We start from the raw sequence: 18568 nt of genomic DNA on the forward strand, positions 1-18568 counted from the left end.
CTCACCTTGAAAGCCATATGCTCAAGAAAGTGAGCAGTGCCATTGTTCTTCTCATTTTCATATCTGCTTCCAGCATCAATCCACAGTCCAACCTCAGTGAAGAAAAAAAAAAAGTCATTTTCCCAGCTAAAAGCTTTGCTATGGCTTTTTCCTCAAAAGAACAAGTTTTCAAGAAAAAGAAAATTTTGATCTCCACAAAAAATCTAATTACAAATCGACAAAAGCCTTAAGATTTCTATGCCCTGGCTTAAGTTCTAGGAACAGTTGTTAATTAATATTGAAATGCAAATGCAATTTAGTTCCACGAGGAAATGAGCACACAGGAACAGACACAAAACCCCTTCCTTTTGTAAGTTACTTACTGTGCACGTTGAGAGTCCAGAGTCCTCAGAAGCTACTTGCAAGCCATTTTCCAAAGGACTCACCCTAGTTTCAGGGACATTTAGGATTACTTCTGTTGCTGCTTTGGAAACTGTGCACCTCCCTGTTCCAACATGCACACCCTGGAAAGGAAAATCATCAGCCACACTCAGATTGTTTAGTTATATCCAAGGATGCTTTTCTGAAAAATGTATTGCTGAACTCAAGCATTAAGTCCATGGATCCTTCTTAAAGCATGCATTTATAAGGGAGAGAATCCAGGACTGCTATTCACCACTGCTTCACAGAAGGGAAGCAGAAACCTGAATGAGAAACAAACCCTGAGGATAACTGCAAGTGAGGAGATGCATCTGCTGCCTCCAGTCTGACACAGGAGCTGATCTCTCACCAGCCAGCCACCCTTGTTCTCCACTGCTGCCAGCAAGAGCCTGCAGGACCTTTACCATCAGGAATTCTCCTGGGAACCTGATTTCTAAAGTGAACTGAGATACAGCCCAAGGGACCGTGCCAGGACTGCAAATCCATCAGCCATGGATCAGAACAGCACAATCAGGGGGCAGTTAAAGCACATTAAATGAGAGCAGGGTAGAAAAGAAGGGAAGCTTACTGCAGTTTTTCAATAACAAGAAATGTAAATATGTATCTCAAATTCAAGCAAACAGCTATCTTGAAAACTGTGATTTCAAATGTTTCAAATAAACCAAGATTTTTCTCCCCACATAACTGCCCTAAACATGAAAGTACAAAATCCAGCTTTCAACCCCTCTCCTCCTAGAATATGTTAGATCTCTTAAAACTCACATATTTTGGAATCACAGCACAATTCAAGTTTGAAGAGACCACTGGAGGTCTGTAGCCCAACTTTCTGCTCCAAGCAGGATCAGCTTGGTCAGAGCACTTTGTCAGGACGTTTTGCACCTGGCTACTGACAATCTCCGATTGTGAGAAACTGCACAGCTCTGTGACAGCCTGCTCCACCGCCTGACTGCCACATAAACAGGTTCTCCTCTCTTGCTTCAACTTACATCCATTGTCTCTCATCCACCACTGTGACAGGCCTGGTTTTAAGTTCCTTACAACCTTCTCCCAGGTGCTGGCACAGATTCTTCTCACAGCTCCAGCTGAAGCCATGGCATCTCCAGCCTGAACAAGGTCCGGACCCTCAGCCTCTCCTCACAGGGCGCATGTTCCAGCCCAGTTCATCCCTGCTGAGCATCCCCGGTTCTCTGACACCCCCTCACACTGCGGAGCCCCGGAGCTGCCGCACGCAAACCCGAGCAGCGCACACCGATCGCTCACTACACCTCCCGCCGAGCACCGCGCCGCGACTACAACTCCCAGCATGCACCGCGCCGCACAGCCTCCAGCTCCCCGCGTCCCCTCAGCGGCGGCCCGGGCACCAGCGCTCGGAGCCACCGCGGCGCCCACGCTCCCCGCGCCTCCCTCCGCTCCGTTCCCCTCCCTGCCGCCTCACCCGCTGCGCCGCGCCGGGCGCTCGCACCAGGCGGGCGGACCAGGGCAAAAGAAGCCGCCGGGCCGCTGAGCGTGCTGCAGACGCCGCCATCTTGACACCGTGGAGGGCGGGGCGGAGCGGGCGGCCTTCGGGGGCGCGCAGGCGCGGGGCAGTTCCAGCCGCCGCCGCCGGGGAACCGCAGTGCCGCGTCCCGGGGAGGTGGGAATGGGAAATGTCCGGGTGGGAGGGGACCCGCGGGGACCCACAGGGCCCCAGAGGGATCATCAAATCCAACTGCTCGCCCTGCACAGGACAAGCCCAGCGATCCCACCGTCCTTCTGGGAGCGTTATCCAAGCGCTCCTGGAGCTCTGGCAGGCTTGGGCTTGGTTTTAATGGTCCCGTTCTCCTCAGTGCCCCAGAGCAGGCAGGTCAGGAAAGCATTTTCCAGCCGATATCCCACTATGGCCGCGTTCAGCAAGCACAAAGCGCTGCCTTCAGCCCCGGGAGCTGCCGTGGGCACGTCCCTGCGCGGTGCGGCTCCCGCGGCAGGGCTGCCTGAGGGCGCTGCGCTCCTGCGGGACACACCCGCTCTGACTGGGAAATCCCGCGGCTGGAGTAACTTGGAGTCTTTTTTGGGGAAGTGTGCGTAACGGAGCTGAGACACTTGTCATGGATAGCAGGGCTTCGTGCAAGCAGTAAATGCAGCGCCCCCCGAGCCTGTGCCGGCGCTGGTGACAGCTCCAGACCCAGGACTCCAAATTCCCGGAATGGTCCCGCCCGGCTGCCCCAGGCCGGGAAGGGCTGGTGACAATGCTGCTTGACAAGAGCCACATTTGGGCTGGGAAAAGCTCTGGAAGTGTAACAGTGAAAGCAATCTCAGTGCCGAAGATTGTCCCTGAGCACGTTTGGAATGTATGGCTGTAGATAAATAGGTACAGACTTGCAAGAAGCAGTGCTTGGTTTTGACTTCGTAGTTAAATTTTTTAGGAACTTTTTATTTGGCTAATCAAGCATTATCTCAAAAATGAAGGAGAACCAGGGTGAAATTCTGTTATTTGCCCCACAGTAAGTGACACAATGCAAAGAAACAAAATACTACTTTAAAAAAAGAAATCTGTACTACTTATGCTGCAGGAAGCAGTGTTTCTAGGTACCATTTTCCTAACCCATTCAGGGTTAATAAAGTGCTTCAGATACCATCTGACACAGTACTTCTGACGCCCTCTGCACAGATACTACAAACCTTCCCCATCTTGCCTGCTCTAAGAGGAAGAAAGCTCAGCTCTGGGCACATGATCATGAGGAAGAGGTTGAAAAGGTGGGAACTGTGGATGTTTCTGATCAAAAGGAAGAGGTTGAGAATGGTGGGAACTGAGGATGCTCCTGCTCAGGAGCATGAACTGTCTCCTGCCACTGCCAAGGTCCTGTTACTCAGAGGTGATTCTTGAGAGCTGTCACAAGTGTTGCTCCCTTCCCCCTGAAGCCTTATCAGTCACATGCAGATTTTAGGTGACAAAATCCACCGTGACTCTTAAAGGAGACTGGGGATTGTTGGTAGCTCCCGGGCTGGCTCAGATGCTGAAGTGTGAGAAGGCTCTGGGATTTAGCTTCTCAGACTCCAAAACATGGACCAGTTTCAGAAAAATCCACTGTATTTTAAGTGTATAATTTTTGGGGGGTATTTTGTGTATATAGGCAATTTCTTACTTCCTTGGCAGTTCAGCATGAAATTGCACTTACTGCCCTAAAATGTTTGCACTGCCAGTTTGTAAGCTCTGTGCTTAAACAGCAGCTCAGTCCTGCAGCTGGGCTTGTCCAGTTTCTGTCACAAGGACTGTAATTGCATAAAAATAGTAAACTCCCAAAGCATGATATATTGCATACAACTAAAAATGAAAGGGACACTGTTGTTAACACAAAGGTTAAAATATAAACCTAAATGCCAAGAAACCAGATGCTTCCTAATTTCACAATGATGCCTTGACCTCATTTGGAACTGTAGATCTCCTACTGAAATTGTTACTGTTGCTTTGGTGCCTGTACTATTTCAGTGCCCACATAGCCTGTGTAAGAAGGATCTTGTAGCTGCAAAGCACGCACATCCTTTCACCAGAGGATTTACATTGGAGTCAAATTAGTTTCCATGGAATAGAAAATCTAACCTTACATGAAACTACTTCTTTTTTTTTAGTTTTGTTTCTCCCATTTAGTTAATGCATATTCAAAAGATCCATCCAGTTCCTTCATTTTTTAAATTTCGGATAGAGCTCTGTCAAGTTGTAAAAGAAAAAAGTAAAGCACCAAGCTGTGCAAATGAAAATTAAAATTAAGCTTCTGTTCCATTTTATAGCTAGATCTAACTGATCTCATATGCTGGGATTTATCTCAAAGATGCTTTACCAGATTTCACTAACCCATTATACATCCTAGAAATTTGAATCCTTGCTAGACATAGAATTACAGCTTAAGATAAACTGATTATCCCCATAACATGTCTCCTACTTAACAAAATAGGAGTGTCTCATATGTAAATGTAATCTAAAATTTAGCATCCAGCAAAGGTCATTAGAGAGATGCAACTCTAAATTAAGAAATCTTATTAACCAGCTAAAAATGCAATAAAATAAAACAAATACTGGTGTTCTAACAGTAGAAGCTGAATATGTAAATATTCACCACTAAACTTTAATAAAACACTAGTTTTTAAATGGCTTTAACAATTTTATTACAATGAGATTATTTAGAAATGAACTACTATAACAAGGAATGGTCACAATATCCCTCTAGTTTAGGTAGTATTATCTTCAGCTTCCAGATGGAGAAAATTGGACCTTTTTTCATAGTGCTTGTGTGTCCAGTTTCAAGCAACAATGGAATAGAAAGGCCAAGGCTGAAAGAAGAAATTTCTGTATAAATTATGTCCTTGTCATCAGTATATCAGATAGAGAAATAGTTGCCTGCTAATTCCAAGATGCCACAGAGCCTCTGAGTGGATTATGTAGGTGAGGGTCTCAAGATGAAAATCTGGTTCTTTGAAATCCAGATTCCAGATTTCACCCTAAGTATGGGAGCTTTTTATTTCACACTAAGCAGTTATTTTAGATCAGCATCCCTCCTAAAGAGGTGCCTGGAAAAGGACCAAATGGCATTTTTGGCTTTTAAGTTTAAAACTTGTCAAGAACTCCATTGAAACCAGTAGTAATGCACAGTCTGAATTATAGTTCCAACTGGTTTTCTGAGGAAATAAAGTTTCCACGTTCATTACTGTGCAACATCAACCAAATGACACAGGCATCTCAAAGAAAAGGAGATTCCAGGAACCCCCAGCTGAGGAGGTGCTGCACTATCAGCTCACACATGGGAGAGACTCCACACCATAGGAAAAAGATTCAGCTGGTGCTGGTGCCAGCACTCATAGATCTAACTTGCTGCTTCTAGAGTAACATTTCTACTTTCTAAAACAATTCCATGTGGTAGCAGTGATATAAATGACAGATCTGTTTGTGCACATCTGATGTGTGTATAACCACATGCCAGCACTGGGGCTGAACACAACACTGTGAAGCCAACACTCCTCTAACCCTGAACTAGGATGACAATCTTGGTATGAGCAAAGAAACATGATCTTGAAAGGTTTTTCTTTCAGTTGTATATATAAGTATTTCTTCTGAAGTAAAGAAAAAGTTATATCAGCAAGACACACTGTCATGATCAGCTGATTACAGAAGTGCTTGGGAAGAACTGCCCTGTTACAGGCTGATCCAGCCCCAGAGCAAGAGGGCACAGGAGCTCAGCATTGGAACAGCCCTGCTCAGGAAAAAGACCTTCACAGTTGCTGAAACCTTCCCACAGTAAACATTAACAATTGAAATTGCCTTTGGCTAAACTGCTGCTTAGTGCTGTGTTAGCTTTTTGTAGAGTCATGGTGTTCACTGTTTATTTACAATCTACTATCTTTTTAAAGCAATGATACAGTATTGCCTTTAAAGAATATGCTGAAATCCAGCTGCCAGGAATTGCCTTGATCTCAGCCAAGCAAGCAGAATTCAAAGGAGCTTAAAAACATGGGCTCAAGAAACAATACATTGTTTTGTAGAGGGGTGGGCTGGGGGGCTTTTTGGGAATAAAGCTGTTTTGAGAATACAAATCAAACTTTTCAGACATGTTGTCTGATTTTCATGCCAGCTGTTCACTGGCCTCTAGCAGATTATTTTATCAGTATTACCTAGAAATTACCCTTCAGCTAATTAAATAGCAATAGCTTTTCTTTCCCATAGTTAACCACTGGGCAGCAACTGCAAAGGCCTGCAGGCCACTGACACTGGTCTTTTGTGCTCTCAAGCTGCAAGGAAGACTGTCTAAATTAAACATAGAGGCTGTTGGCTGAATTTATAGCATTTCAGTTGCTCATTAACAGAGCACTCTTTTGAAGCTGTTGATTAAAAGCTTTCTTCAGGGAATATTACAGTATTCTGTCTGCATGCAATTCTCTTTTTTCTCATAAGTATTTATACAGTGAAATAAGTCTGTAAGTGCCAGACATCCCACTACCTGACAGCTGAGAGCTTTTATCAGAAAGATAAATGGAAGGACTTTGGATAGCTCATAACAACATTTTTTCAAGAATAACAACATTGCCAAATAAATGATTCTGCCTGATGCAGTAACTCAACAGGAAATACTGTGGGTAAATTCATCTGATTTAGCTAAACAGATAGATTTTTTTCTTGCCCTTGAGCAGACTCACTCAGATTAAGGATCAGTCCTTTTTTATTGCTTTTGTTTGCATTGTGCACAAGTGTCATTTCCATCCTTCCACATACAGGTTCCCTGTTTTAGAGCGTTATTCTGATTTGATAGTGGATGAGTTTCCAAAATTCCAACATTTATTTCAACCTTTTTCTTATTTTAAGAAAGAATCACTTCAGACAATATTTTTCTCCAGAAAATAATTAGGAAGTCACCCAAGTCTCTGGTATGATCAGCTGAAACTAACACACTGAAAACTGAAATTAATGCAGTTACTGAAATGATTAGAATTTGGCACCTGTTCAGGCATCCAGGGCAGCCACTATTCTTTGATTCTCTGATTCATTCCTCCTCTGTTCAGAATTCTTCAGGTAGCCATGCTGTGGGCATTTTTCAGCAATCTGTGGAAGGAAAGTAGATTTTCCATTACCCAAAAATGCTGCTAATGCTACTCGTCACAGTTTATAATACAGTTAATGTACATTTGCTATTGTAATATCCAGATAACTAAGTTTTCTCTTTTATTTCCTCTCTTAAAACCTGTTTTCTCACTCTTTAATTCCTATATTCTTATTAATGCTTTAGTTAGCCAACAGAAACTACCGACCATGTAGTTTTATACTGATAATAATACAGTGTGATTACAGAGTTCCCTAAAACAGTCATTGATCCAGGGCAGGTTTTGTTTAGCTATCAGGCTCCTGTTAAGCTCTAACTGTGGAAACAACATATATGAGCATTCTGCTTTCCAGCTCTATCCAACTTCCTGCTAGATTTCCCAGCCTGATTGATTGTCAGCGTGTTAGAGTTTCTCAGGGCTCACCACACTATTGCATGCTGGCCAAATTTGTGTCCCAAAACTCATCTCTTCTGTGCTCTAGAGCCTCCCTTGTGCTCATGTACAAAATTTGCATCACTCACACCTCAGCTGCATGAAACCACTCCTCTGTGCTCTTCCAGCAGTCAGTGGAGGGAAGCAGGCACCTCGACTTTTGGGTTTTCCTTTGTACTCTGGACACCTCTCTTGGGGTGGTTACTTAGAAATGTCTCCTCGTGGTGCCTCCCTCCCCCAGTGACTGTAGCAGAGTGAATTTCTAGTTCAGCAGACTCAAACACCCAACTTCCAGGCACCTACCCTCAGGCAAAGCAAACCTTATCCCGAACTTCAGGCTAGGAGCTCATTGCATGTGTCTAAATATCCCTTATCTAAAGATCAGATCCATATATTTTAATATATTAGAGGATATTATACAGATTATAAATGCATTTTCTCAAGGGCACAACAAGTTGAACATATATTTAGTAAGGACCTAAGCACTTCAATGCAGGAGGGTGGAAATTTTGCAGCATCTTTACGTAGTTTTAAATACTGAGTGCTTGCCATTAATTAAATAAAAATACAATAATCACATGAGTATTCTTTGAGTTATTTATTTTATATTCCAATAAGTTTATTTTTTTATGCATGCACATATTCAAGGTTCAAGACTGTGTAATAACTGGATTTTGTGCTGATTTTAGTGTGATGAACAACCACAATGTAGAAGTTATCAAGGGAAAAGCTAGAAGTGTTGACAGATGGTTTGGAAAGAGAAAGTTGGGGATTTTATAAACTGAGAAGCTGTCAGGAGTTTGGAAATGGGGAATATCATTGGTCAGATATTTCTGCTCACAAAAGAGGCTAACTTCTTAGAGCTCATACTCAAACTTTTAAATTTCACTCTGATTGCACTGAGTTTAGTCATGCATTTCATGAATATCCTTTTTTCAGACTGATTTCAGATTCACTGGTTTTTTTTACAGTCCTTTGAAGGAAAAAATTTTCTGAAGTTTCTTAAACCCACTGTGCTCTATGTCCCAGATTGATGCCTTTCTCAAATCCTATTATAGCCCAGAATGGCAGACTACCATTTTTTTATGGGAGACAGCTGCTTTTGCTAGTCATTTTCTTCCCTGCCACTTTTCTACACTCTTCTTCTGACTTCCAGATGTTTGGCAGCCAGTGCAGTGCAGTAATTCCAAGAAAGCTTCCAAACATCTACTGAACCCAGACAGTGTGCATGCACAGGTTTTCTCTGTAGCTAATGTGCACTGCGAGGCTTTTCTCTTACAAAAGCTACACAACTCAAGGCTTGTATGCTCAGAAAATCACCAGGTTTGCAGTGTGAGAATTTCAGTGTATGTGTGTTAGTAAGTGGCTTTGTAAACAAGCTGTTAGTTTGCAATGTCCAGAAGACAAACAAATTGAGACCCAGTATACCTTAAACACATGTGCTTCCACATTTGCCTTTGAACTTCAGATGCTGACTGTGAGGCGTGAGAGTACCTGTGTGCCTCTGAAATATATATTTTTCTTTTTTTTTTGGAGATTGCATTTAAGTATGTAAGAACTGGGTTAATATGAGAGGCTTAAGAGATCCACCTAAGAGGCATTTTCAAGCATGACATGGTCTTCATAGCAGATGAGCTATAGTATGTCACAGGAAATAAGGTCTGGAATAGGAATCCAAGTCATTGCTACTAAGCAGATCCAGCAGAATGAGGGGATGGGCAGTTACTGTCCAGCTGATTGCAGTCACTGCATGGATAGTAATGCATTGGGGTTGCACTAATTCAAGCATTAGCCAAAATCTCGTGTGGTTCTGACTGTGCCTATCAGTCATCCTGCTGCTCTATTAATGCTGGCAGATCTACTTTTGTATTATGTAATGGATTTATTTTATCCTGAAACATTCTTCCCAGTAAAAAATAAACCCAGAAAGCTTTGGAACTTGCTTCCAGCTGCACAGTGCACAAATTTCACAGCTATTCCATTTGTCTTTTCCACCTTCTTTTTGCCATATGATAAACCTGTATTTTCTAGTCTTGGCTTCCTAGCAGCGAAATGATCTACTTCTCAATCTTTTCTTTTAGAATTATAAGTAAAGCATTAGGAGTAATTTTTAGTATATTTATACATACAATTTGGTCATAAAGGATTTACTAAAAAATTCTAAACAACCCAGATCTTCTTGGAACTATTCCGTTTCACTATTTTCCAAAGTTTTCAGTAGCCTGTGGAAAAAATAAATGAAAAAAATGTGGCATTGTGATTTTTATTTCATCCATATAAAGTACTCATGCACATCTCAGAAATTTATGGATTGACCCTCTCTGTGTCTACATAAAATCTACCCCAGAGAGATTGTGGACTCCCCATCCCTGTATGTTTGTATGACCAGGCTGGATGGGACTCTGAGCAACCTGATCTAGTGTGTACCCACCCATGGCAGGAGGGCTGGAACCAGATGATCTTTAGTGTCCCTTCCAACCCAAACCATTCTATGATTTCTCCCCCAGTCATGTATATTTGAATAAAGACAACACATCTACACAGTCTACATTTAAGTACCAGGAGCTATGTGCATAGTTGAGATTTGCTATCTGATCTTTACAGCCATAGACTCTAAAGTACCAAATCAAAGTTCAGCTGTCAATGAGGCCTTCAACTTAATTCAAAGGACTTCCCTTTGAATAGATTACTTGACTTGCATATAATGGTGGCTGACACAATGAGAACATGGAATGGAATATTTCAGTTGGAGGGGACCAACAATGCCATGCAGTCCATCTGCCTGACCCATTCAGGGCTGACTGAAAGTTTAGGTGGGTTGTTAAATGTCCCTCAAACACTGTCAGGCCTGGGGACTGACCACCTCTCTAGGAGGCCTGTTCCAGCATTTGCCCACCTCTGGGTATAAAAGTGTTTCCTAATGTCTCTTTTTTTATCTCCTTGCTTTGACTTCTGCAAATGCTTGTGTAGGATGGCTTGCTTTCATTTTTAAGTTAGAGAACAGAGTAAGACTTCCAGGTAGAAAAGGGAAACAACAGATAAAGACAACTTAGATAAATTAAATGTTCTAAATTGTGTCAGCCTGCTATAACCTGTAACAATTCTCTACTAGTACTCTATTAAGAAAGCAAATGCTTCATTTGCCTTCTAAATAAGGAACACATAAATTAAACAAGAAAGGAATTGGCAAACATAACAATGGAAAAAAGGGAGAATCCAAAACTCAGGAATTCAGGAAAGGTAGTTATTTGCCTTTTTACAACTACTACTACTACTCCTTTACTACCAATAATAACAACAACAATAGTAATCATAGGTATTCCTAAGCATCTACACAATAGCCAAGAGGAAATCATCAAGAAAATGGAGCCAGACTCAGATTACTGTATGGTGAGAGAGCGACAAGTAATGGCATAAATTGAAATGTGAGAGGTTCAAGCTAGATTCAAGGGAAAACATTTTCACCATGTGTCAGTCAAACTGTGGAACTGGTTGTCCATAGAGCTTGTGAACCTTGCTCTTGCAGGTTTTCAAAATCCAACAGGATCGAGTCTGACCTGAACTCATAGCTGACCCTGCTTTCAGCAGAGGGTTGGACTAGGAACTTCCTATGATCCCCTGCAAATTAAAATATCCTGCAATCCTGCCATGATAAATAAGAGATAATGTGGTTTTACCAGAAAACAACCTATTAAAAGCAGCATTCTGTAAAAAAACCTCAACAAAAAATAAAGAAACGTTGTGATTTCTCTCCAATGAAGAAACCACAGTAGAACCATGTAATTTAAAGAAGTATAGAAAATGTGAACACATGAGGTAAGATTGAAAGAATTCATTTATTTAGTCCAGCAATGAGAGGACTGAAGGAAGATACATCAGTTCTCAAATATGTAGAAAGTATTGGAGAGGTACAAAGTGTTTTTCATGTCCATTGATATGGTAAGAAGTAAAAGCCTTAAATTGCAACTTGAAGATTTTGGTTATATTTTACAAAAAGCTTTTGAACTGTAAAGAATGATACACAGTAGCTGACTGGAGAGATCTGAAGAATCAGCATAACTGCAAATTTTCAAGGTCAGATTGAACAAATATCTGTCAGGAGCTGATTAGATAGAGTGGATTCTTCTCTGAAGCAATAGGATGAACTGGAAAACCCTTTCAGATCTCTTTTTTAATCATGTCTTAAGAAGCAACTCCATTGTCTTCATTATTAAATTGGCATGAAAAAAATGAAAAATGTACCAGTGTCACTTCTCCAAGTTTTCCTAAATTCAGCCAAGTATTTTTTTTCCTACTTGTTAAACCCCTCCTTCCTTCTCTCTCCCCAGCTGCATGTGCTGAGCATGATGCCATATGGTCCAGAATATCCCTTTGGTCAGTTGGGCTTGACTGCCCTGGTTGTGTCCCCTTTCTAATTTCCTGTGCACCCCCAGCCCATTTGCTGGTGGGGTGGGGTGAGAAAGAGAAAAGGCTTTGACTTTGTATAAGCACTGCTTAGCAAAATCAAAAACATCCCTGAATTAGCAACACTGTTTCCAGCACAAATCCAACATTTAGCCCATACCAGCTACTATGAAGAAAATCACCCTTTTCCAGCCAAGACCAGCACACTTAGTGACACAGGTACACAGACACAGAAGCCTTTCTGCAAGGCTTGAAAACAGGTTCTTGATCTGGTTCATTTCACAGCATCACAGATACCCTGGGTTGGAAGAGACCTTAAAGATCACCAAGTTCCAACACCACTTCCATAGGCAGGGACACCTTCCACTAGTCCAGGTTACTCCAAACTCCATCCAGTCTGGCCTTGAACACTTCCAAGGATGGGAATCTATGACTTCCCTGGGCAAACTGTTCCAGTGCCTCAACATCCTTGAAGTAAAGAATTTCTTCCAAATAATTTAAACCTATTGTCTTTCAGTTTGAAGCCATTCCCTCTTGTCCTGTCACTACATATCCTTGTAAAAAATCTCTCTCCAACTTTCCCCTAGGTCCCCTCCAGGTACTGGAAGGTGCCTTCTCTTTTCCAGGCTGAACAGCTCCAGCTCCTTGAGTCTGTCTTCATAGGAGACATTGTGGCACTTGCTGCCATGATCTAGCTGAATAGTTAGAACATGGGTTGGACTTGATGATCTTATAGGTCTCTTCCAGCCTTGAATTTCTGTGATTCTGTGAGAGGTGCTCCAACCATCTGCTCACCTTCTCTGGACTCACTTTAACAGGATCACATCCTTCTTATGCTGGGAACCCCAGAGCTGGATGCAGAACTCCAGGTGCAGTCTCACCTGGGACCTGCTGGCCATGCTGCTTTGGATGCAGCCCAGGATTCATTTCCCTTTCTGGGCTGGCAGCATGTACACCCAGGTCATGTTGTGCTTGTCATTTATGGACACCTCCAAGTCCTTCCCCCCTGGGCTGGCTGCTCCTGGTCCATCCCCTGCCCAACCTGTACTTTGCCTGGGATTTCCCTGGCCCATGTGCAGGACCTTGTACATGGCCTCAATGAATGAGGTTCACAGCTCATGCAAGTCACACTGGTAGTGAAGAATGCTGAGACCAGCCTGACTTAGCAATCCCAAAATTGAACACTCAGAGGAAGAACAATGTTTCCCAGCAGAAACTGGCACCTCTGAGGAAGTGGCAGAGTTCCTGGTAAAGGAGCCAACAAGTGATAGCACTGATAATGCAGCCTGGAGACATGTGACTCACAGTCAATCACTTTGTACTCTAAAAGCTCAGTCCCTATTTTAATGACAGGGTTTTCTAACAAAAAAAAACCTGACTGTGTGGGGAGACTCCTCCCTTGGGTTAATCCTTGGGGCTGAGCAAGACATTTGCCCACAGGCATTGTGTGAGTGAGTAACATCAATTTCCATAATTATTTGCTAGCTTTAATATCATTGTTTCAATATTGCTTCAATACATAGTGCATTATATATACTATGTAGTAGTAGCTACATATACTATGCAGTAAATAATTCTGGTTAAGGTCTTTTCAGCATCATAATAAATTTAAATTCTTATCTACTTTATTCATATATTTGGTTTGCCATCTTTAATCTTGTGGGACAAAGTTGTAGAAAGTCTCAATTACACCATAAAATACTTTAGAGATAAACCATTGGAAGTCTGGGACTGGGACTGGATCCAGCTCCACCCAGACTCCTTTTTGAGAAGGATTTTAGAAAGCAAGAGGGTCCTTTCTGCACTTTGTGGCTCAACAGGGCAGGGGGGTCTCCCCAGTAAAGCTTGTCTGAAGCTCCCATTCTGCCCCTGCCACTCTTAAAACAATTACCTTTTATCAAATAACAAAATTATTTTCTTATCTGACTCTAAAAGCATTTTTCTATGGAAGAAGCTTATCATTGTGTAGCATTGCAATGTAAATGACTCAGCATAAATACCTGAGTCATTTTTCATTATTAATTTTTTTTAAGAAGCAATCTATACCAGAATACTTAGAGAAACATCCATCTTTTTCCAAGTTTTAAATAACATATGTGATATTTACATTCATTTTAGAAAAAACAATGGCACTTTCTCACCTTTGTTACCTTCAGAGAGTTTCATTATCAAGAACCCACTCTCAGCAATTACTTTTGCATTTTAAGTTTTGCATTTCTGGTCCAGTTTTGCCAAAAGTGAAAGACTCAGTTCAGATGCATCTGTTTTCCAGTGACATCTATGATTGCTTTCTTTCATTTATTCAGTGAACCAGCTGTGTTGACTGATGTCTGAGAAATCAAGTTCAGTCACAGAACAATTCCATTGTAGTCAATTTAGTTGCAGCAAAGAGAAATTTGACCCATGGAGCTCTGTATATTGTAAAAGGTCATGCAGCCTGTCAGTAGTTCAGACAGGATTTAAATAGAGGATCCTCCTGAATCCCAGTTCAAATGAGACTCTTTTGACATCATCACAGTGTCTACATATTCAGACTGACACTTTGTCACTCAGAGCACTGCTTATCTGTTGCCACACCAAAAAGTGACTGTCATGGCTTCAGCCACATGCCCCCATTCTTTATTTCCATTTATTTATAACTCCCTCCTCTATTCAGGGGCAGCTGTTAAAACCAATGTGGATTTCCTTTCTCTCTCCCTCCTGGGAGCTGTGGATGAAGAAGAGGTTTCAGACACATTTCAGGAGGGCAGTAGCAGGGTACTGACCTCAGCCTGGGAACGCAGCAGTTGCATTAGTGCCAGAGCAGCAGCTTGGCAGCTGAAAGCAGCTCCATGTAGCACAGAGCATGCCTGCAAGGGGTGCTGACAGTCACAATAATACTCCAGTTATGAAAGACCCTCACTGAATGTAGTGGTTTGGATAATGTGATTTATTGAATCCCCTTCTGGTCCTGTATTTATGTGATGCTTGTACGATAGAGCTAAAAAAGGTTTTATGGAGGCAAGGAAAAGGATAGTCATCATTGTTAATATCTACAAGCAATCACAAGGAAGCTCTGACTTACCTCATTGTTATACAACTTCCTTATTTATTATTATTTCCCTACAGTAACATTCTAGGACTTAAAAAGTAATTATTTTTCTTGTTTTCCTTTTTCCCAAAGTATTTTTCATTGTAATATAAACCCTAACTTTTTTGAAATTATTCCTGTCTGTTACAATGTCATCTTTATATTTCACATAAAACAAAACAAAATATGCTTTTGAGAATTACCTATAACTCAGAAGTTCCTTCTCTACAGTCCCCAAATTTGTCAAATTCTTTATCGTGTAAGAGATTGAGATTCGTAATTGTAAACATAACATTTACAGTCATTTCATTATTACATTTTATTATATATAAATTTTGTACATAGTTCAATTTAATGTTTTGATTAATCAGTACTGTGAAGCATTTTGAACCTATGTGGGTGTATATACATATATATATATATATATATATATATATATATATATATATATATATATATATATATATATATATATATATATATATATATATATATGAGCTGGTTGTGTAACACTCTTTTATTGGGTACCTTAACATCCAACATGATTTGAAATTCTGCTTGCCTCTGCCTGCAACAGGTGCCAAGTAAATTTTCCCCCTAAAGTTCTCTCCTGAAGAGGGTGGATACCATAAGGGTGGTTGCTTCTGCACATGGTAATTAGAAGGGAAGGCTAGGCTTTCTGGTTATGTCCCAATATGGGCCAGTTTTGCCAGAGAGGCTTTTACTAGCTCAACAGAATTTCTTTTGGTGCTAAATTTCTATTCTAGTAAAAATTCCTGTATTGCCAATATTAGAGTGGTGAATTTTTTTTTCTAAGATAGTTGATTTCACTCAGATATCCAGCACAAACTGTTCCAGCAAGTGTGGGGTTTTCTCTGCAATAAACTGCATCTGCACTATAACAGTAAACATTGCCTAGCATATAGCAAATCTCAGCCAAAAGCGATTTTGAACTATGACTTGATATTCTAGGATGGGGTGAGAGATGGCACAACATTTTTACTCTGTCATCAAGGAGGATTTTCAATTAAGTTCAGATAAAATGTTATAGCTTTATAAGTGAACTAACTGTAAAAATTGTTTTCTTGCTTTAAATTGTTCTTCAGTTACTGGCCAAGACAATGAGTACCTCGCTCTGACACATCTCATGTCAACCAACTAAATTAGACTTTGTGAAAAAGACACTAACACTACACTTGAGAGATCAAAACAAAATACTGATACACTTCACTTGTGAAGAAGGCTAAACCTTTCATCAGGAGCAATTTTATAATCAAGTTAGTCAAGCTGTCCTGGCCATGATTAATGCACTATCTCTAAGGGAAAGACTCCCCTGCAGATAAAATTCATGAAGTACTAACTGTGTGATTCTAATTAAGATACAGGTTGTTGCATTTAGCAAATTAAGCTGGTTTAAGGAACTTACCCTTCCAAGGAGTTAATGAAATGGTATATCCCAAAAATTTCAATAAAAAAATATTCTGTTTAAGCTGTTAAATTTCATTGTGAGGAAAAAGAAATGCACTGACCCTTAAATAACCCCACTCTCCTATCCCTTGGTATTTGTGCCTCTCTGCAACACAAAGCTCTCATAACTTTTCTACTTTCATAAACAGACAACAATATATAGGGTCAGTCTGAGTAGTAAAAGTGCATGAGTAGTCAGGAGTACATGCCACTGATGGAAATAAAATTATTAAATCTCCATTTCTTAAGACGAGATGCCAAGTGAAAACTCTTACCGCGCGCACAGATGGCTGGAACCTTTCCAGCTGTGAGTAACTTCTGGCTTCCAACCCCTGCAGGATCCTAACAACACTCCTCTGGGCACATTAGCATGTCTGGGGAGTATTGGGAGTCAGAGAGATCCCTGTTCTGGCTTTACACAACTACTTCAGCACAGATACTCCCTTAGGACTTTTCCTCAGCCTAGATATGTTTGTGTGTAAAAGACATTGAAAAATCAAAACCCACCAAAGAAGCCGTACTAGACTGAGATCTCAGCTGGCTCCAGGGAATACTGAAGCAGGAAATTAGTTTAAAATCCTGGTTCTGTTGAGCAGCACCTCTGGAGTGGAATTTTCTCATGTTGTGCATGCTGGTGGGGCACAGTAGGTAATACACTGATATACTCCTAGCAGTGTCAGACATTACTTGAACAACAAAACTGTATCATTCTGCACAGGGCATGTTTCCTTTTAAGCTGAAAATTGCATGCTGCACAGATACCAGGTGTCTTTACTCCTTGACATCTGTATTTGTAGTACAGAAAAAATGCATTTACTAAAGCAGAGCCTCCCAAGCTGAGGTTTTTGTATCACTGGTGATACACAAACTACTTCCACACCACATGTGGAGCCAGGGCTGCCTGCTAGGAGATACTCAGCTGAAGTGTAGGATGAGCATCCCAAATCTGCTACTGTTGGCAATCAGCTACCACCAGCCTGGAGGGACTTACCTCGTGGCTTACACAGATTTCTATGCATAGGCAGTAATTATTACTGTTAATGGTCATTGATCAGAACAGCTTTATTATCAAAATCATTCAGGAGATCTTAGTCTCCACAAAGTAACAAGCTGAAATAACTTCAATCAATACAGATTTGTGTTCAATAATTATGAGTAGAATTCATTGCTACAAGGCCAGCTTAGCATTAGATATAGTGATAGATTAAATGATCAGGAAATATCAGGAAAGAAGGAGCAGAAGTAAGACATAAATTAGGAATTTCCATCTGGCAAAGGTCAGCAAATGTTCCTGACTATAAGCAACCAATATATATCTGTATCACTATGTAAAGAACATAGAAAACAGATAACTCACACAGAACAAGGCAGCTTGATAGTTTAATGATTCCTTTACCTTAAGGAAACTAAGAGAATGGCAGATAACAGAAGAGTAAGGCCCATATTTCTAGTTTCCCAAGACATGCACTGAGAACTTTGGCCTTGAACACAGGTAGATTTCTTTACCAATGAACCATACATCCAGTCCCAAGCTTCAAGATAAAAATGTTAACAGAGCTCCAGATAGTCTTAGATGTCATACCACTGCTAGATAATATGGGGTGTTTTTCATATCACACCTGCATAGCTTTGCTCTTTGCCATCCACTGCCCTTAAGGAAGTATTTTAAAGATATGCATTAATTTCTGAGAACCCAAATCCTCTGGGTTGAGTGCCTCAAAATGCCTCAATTCCCAGCCCATAGTCTGCAAACTTCTGCCAGACGTGAGCAGGGTGTGAGGGGATGATTGTAACCCAGCACGTGAAGTGACCTGGACACGAGTTTTACCTTCTCAGGGCCGAAGGGATACAGGTGCATTCCGATGCCTGCAGGATGGGCTGTCCTGCCCGGATAACGCAGCCCCCGTGAGTGCCGGCTCCCCGGGGCTGGCGGCACTGCCCCGGCCTGCCGAGACAACCGAGCCCGGGAAACTTTTCACCGCAGCACCTGCTGGTGGGAGCGTGTTCGTGCTCCCAAGCGGGACTGCAGGCAGCGCTTACCGCCCATGGGAGCCGGTCAGGAGCACAGCTGAGTGCTTCCCTTGTACCGGGGCCGAGGAGCAGCCCGGCCTCCAGGGGCAGAACGTGTGGGCAGCTCTGGCACTGTCCCGCCATGGCTCCGGGACTCCCCCTGTCCCTCACACACGGCCCCCAGCCGCCATCTTGCTAACG

The 18568-nt window shown here is 41.8% G+C and overlaps 1 protein-coding gene across 3 annotated transcripts in view; it reads right to left on the reverse strand.

The window, feature by feature from the left end:
• Positions 1 to 18312, reverse strand: part of PMPCB (peptidase, mitochondrial processing subunit beta) — a 24916-nt gene extending 6604 nt beyond the window's left edge. The window contains exons 1-4 of one of the 3 annotated variants that reach the window (XM_063155556.1): positions 18186 to 18312; positions 6883 to 6985; positions 363 to 503; positions 6 to 92 (exon numbers count right to left, since the gene is read on the reverse strand). In XM_063155556.1, coding sequence (XP_063011626.1) covers positions 6 to 92; positions 363 to 503; positions 6883 to 6894 — 240 coding nt within the window. In that variant the 5' untranslated portion in view covers positions 6895 to 6985; positions 18186 to 18312. Of the gene's footprint in view, positions 1 to 5; positions 93 to 362; positions 504 to 1406; positions 1428 to 1855; positions 1956 to 6882; positions 6986 to 18185 lie in introns of those variants that run through there. The other 2 variants (XM_063155555.1, XM_063155557.1) reach the window with 2 other exon arrangements.
• Between the last annotated feature and the right edge of the window lie 256 nt (positions 18313 to 18568).

Source organism: Melospiza melodia, chromosome 4 (assembly GCF_035770615.1).
Source record: "Melospiza melodia melodia isolate bMelMel2 chromosome 4, bMelMel2.pri, whole genome shotgun sequence".
NCBI lineage: Eukaryota > Metazoa > Chordata > Aves > Passeriformes > Passerellidae > Melospiza > Melospiza melodia.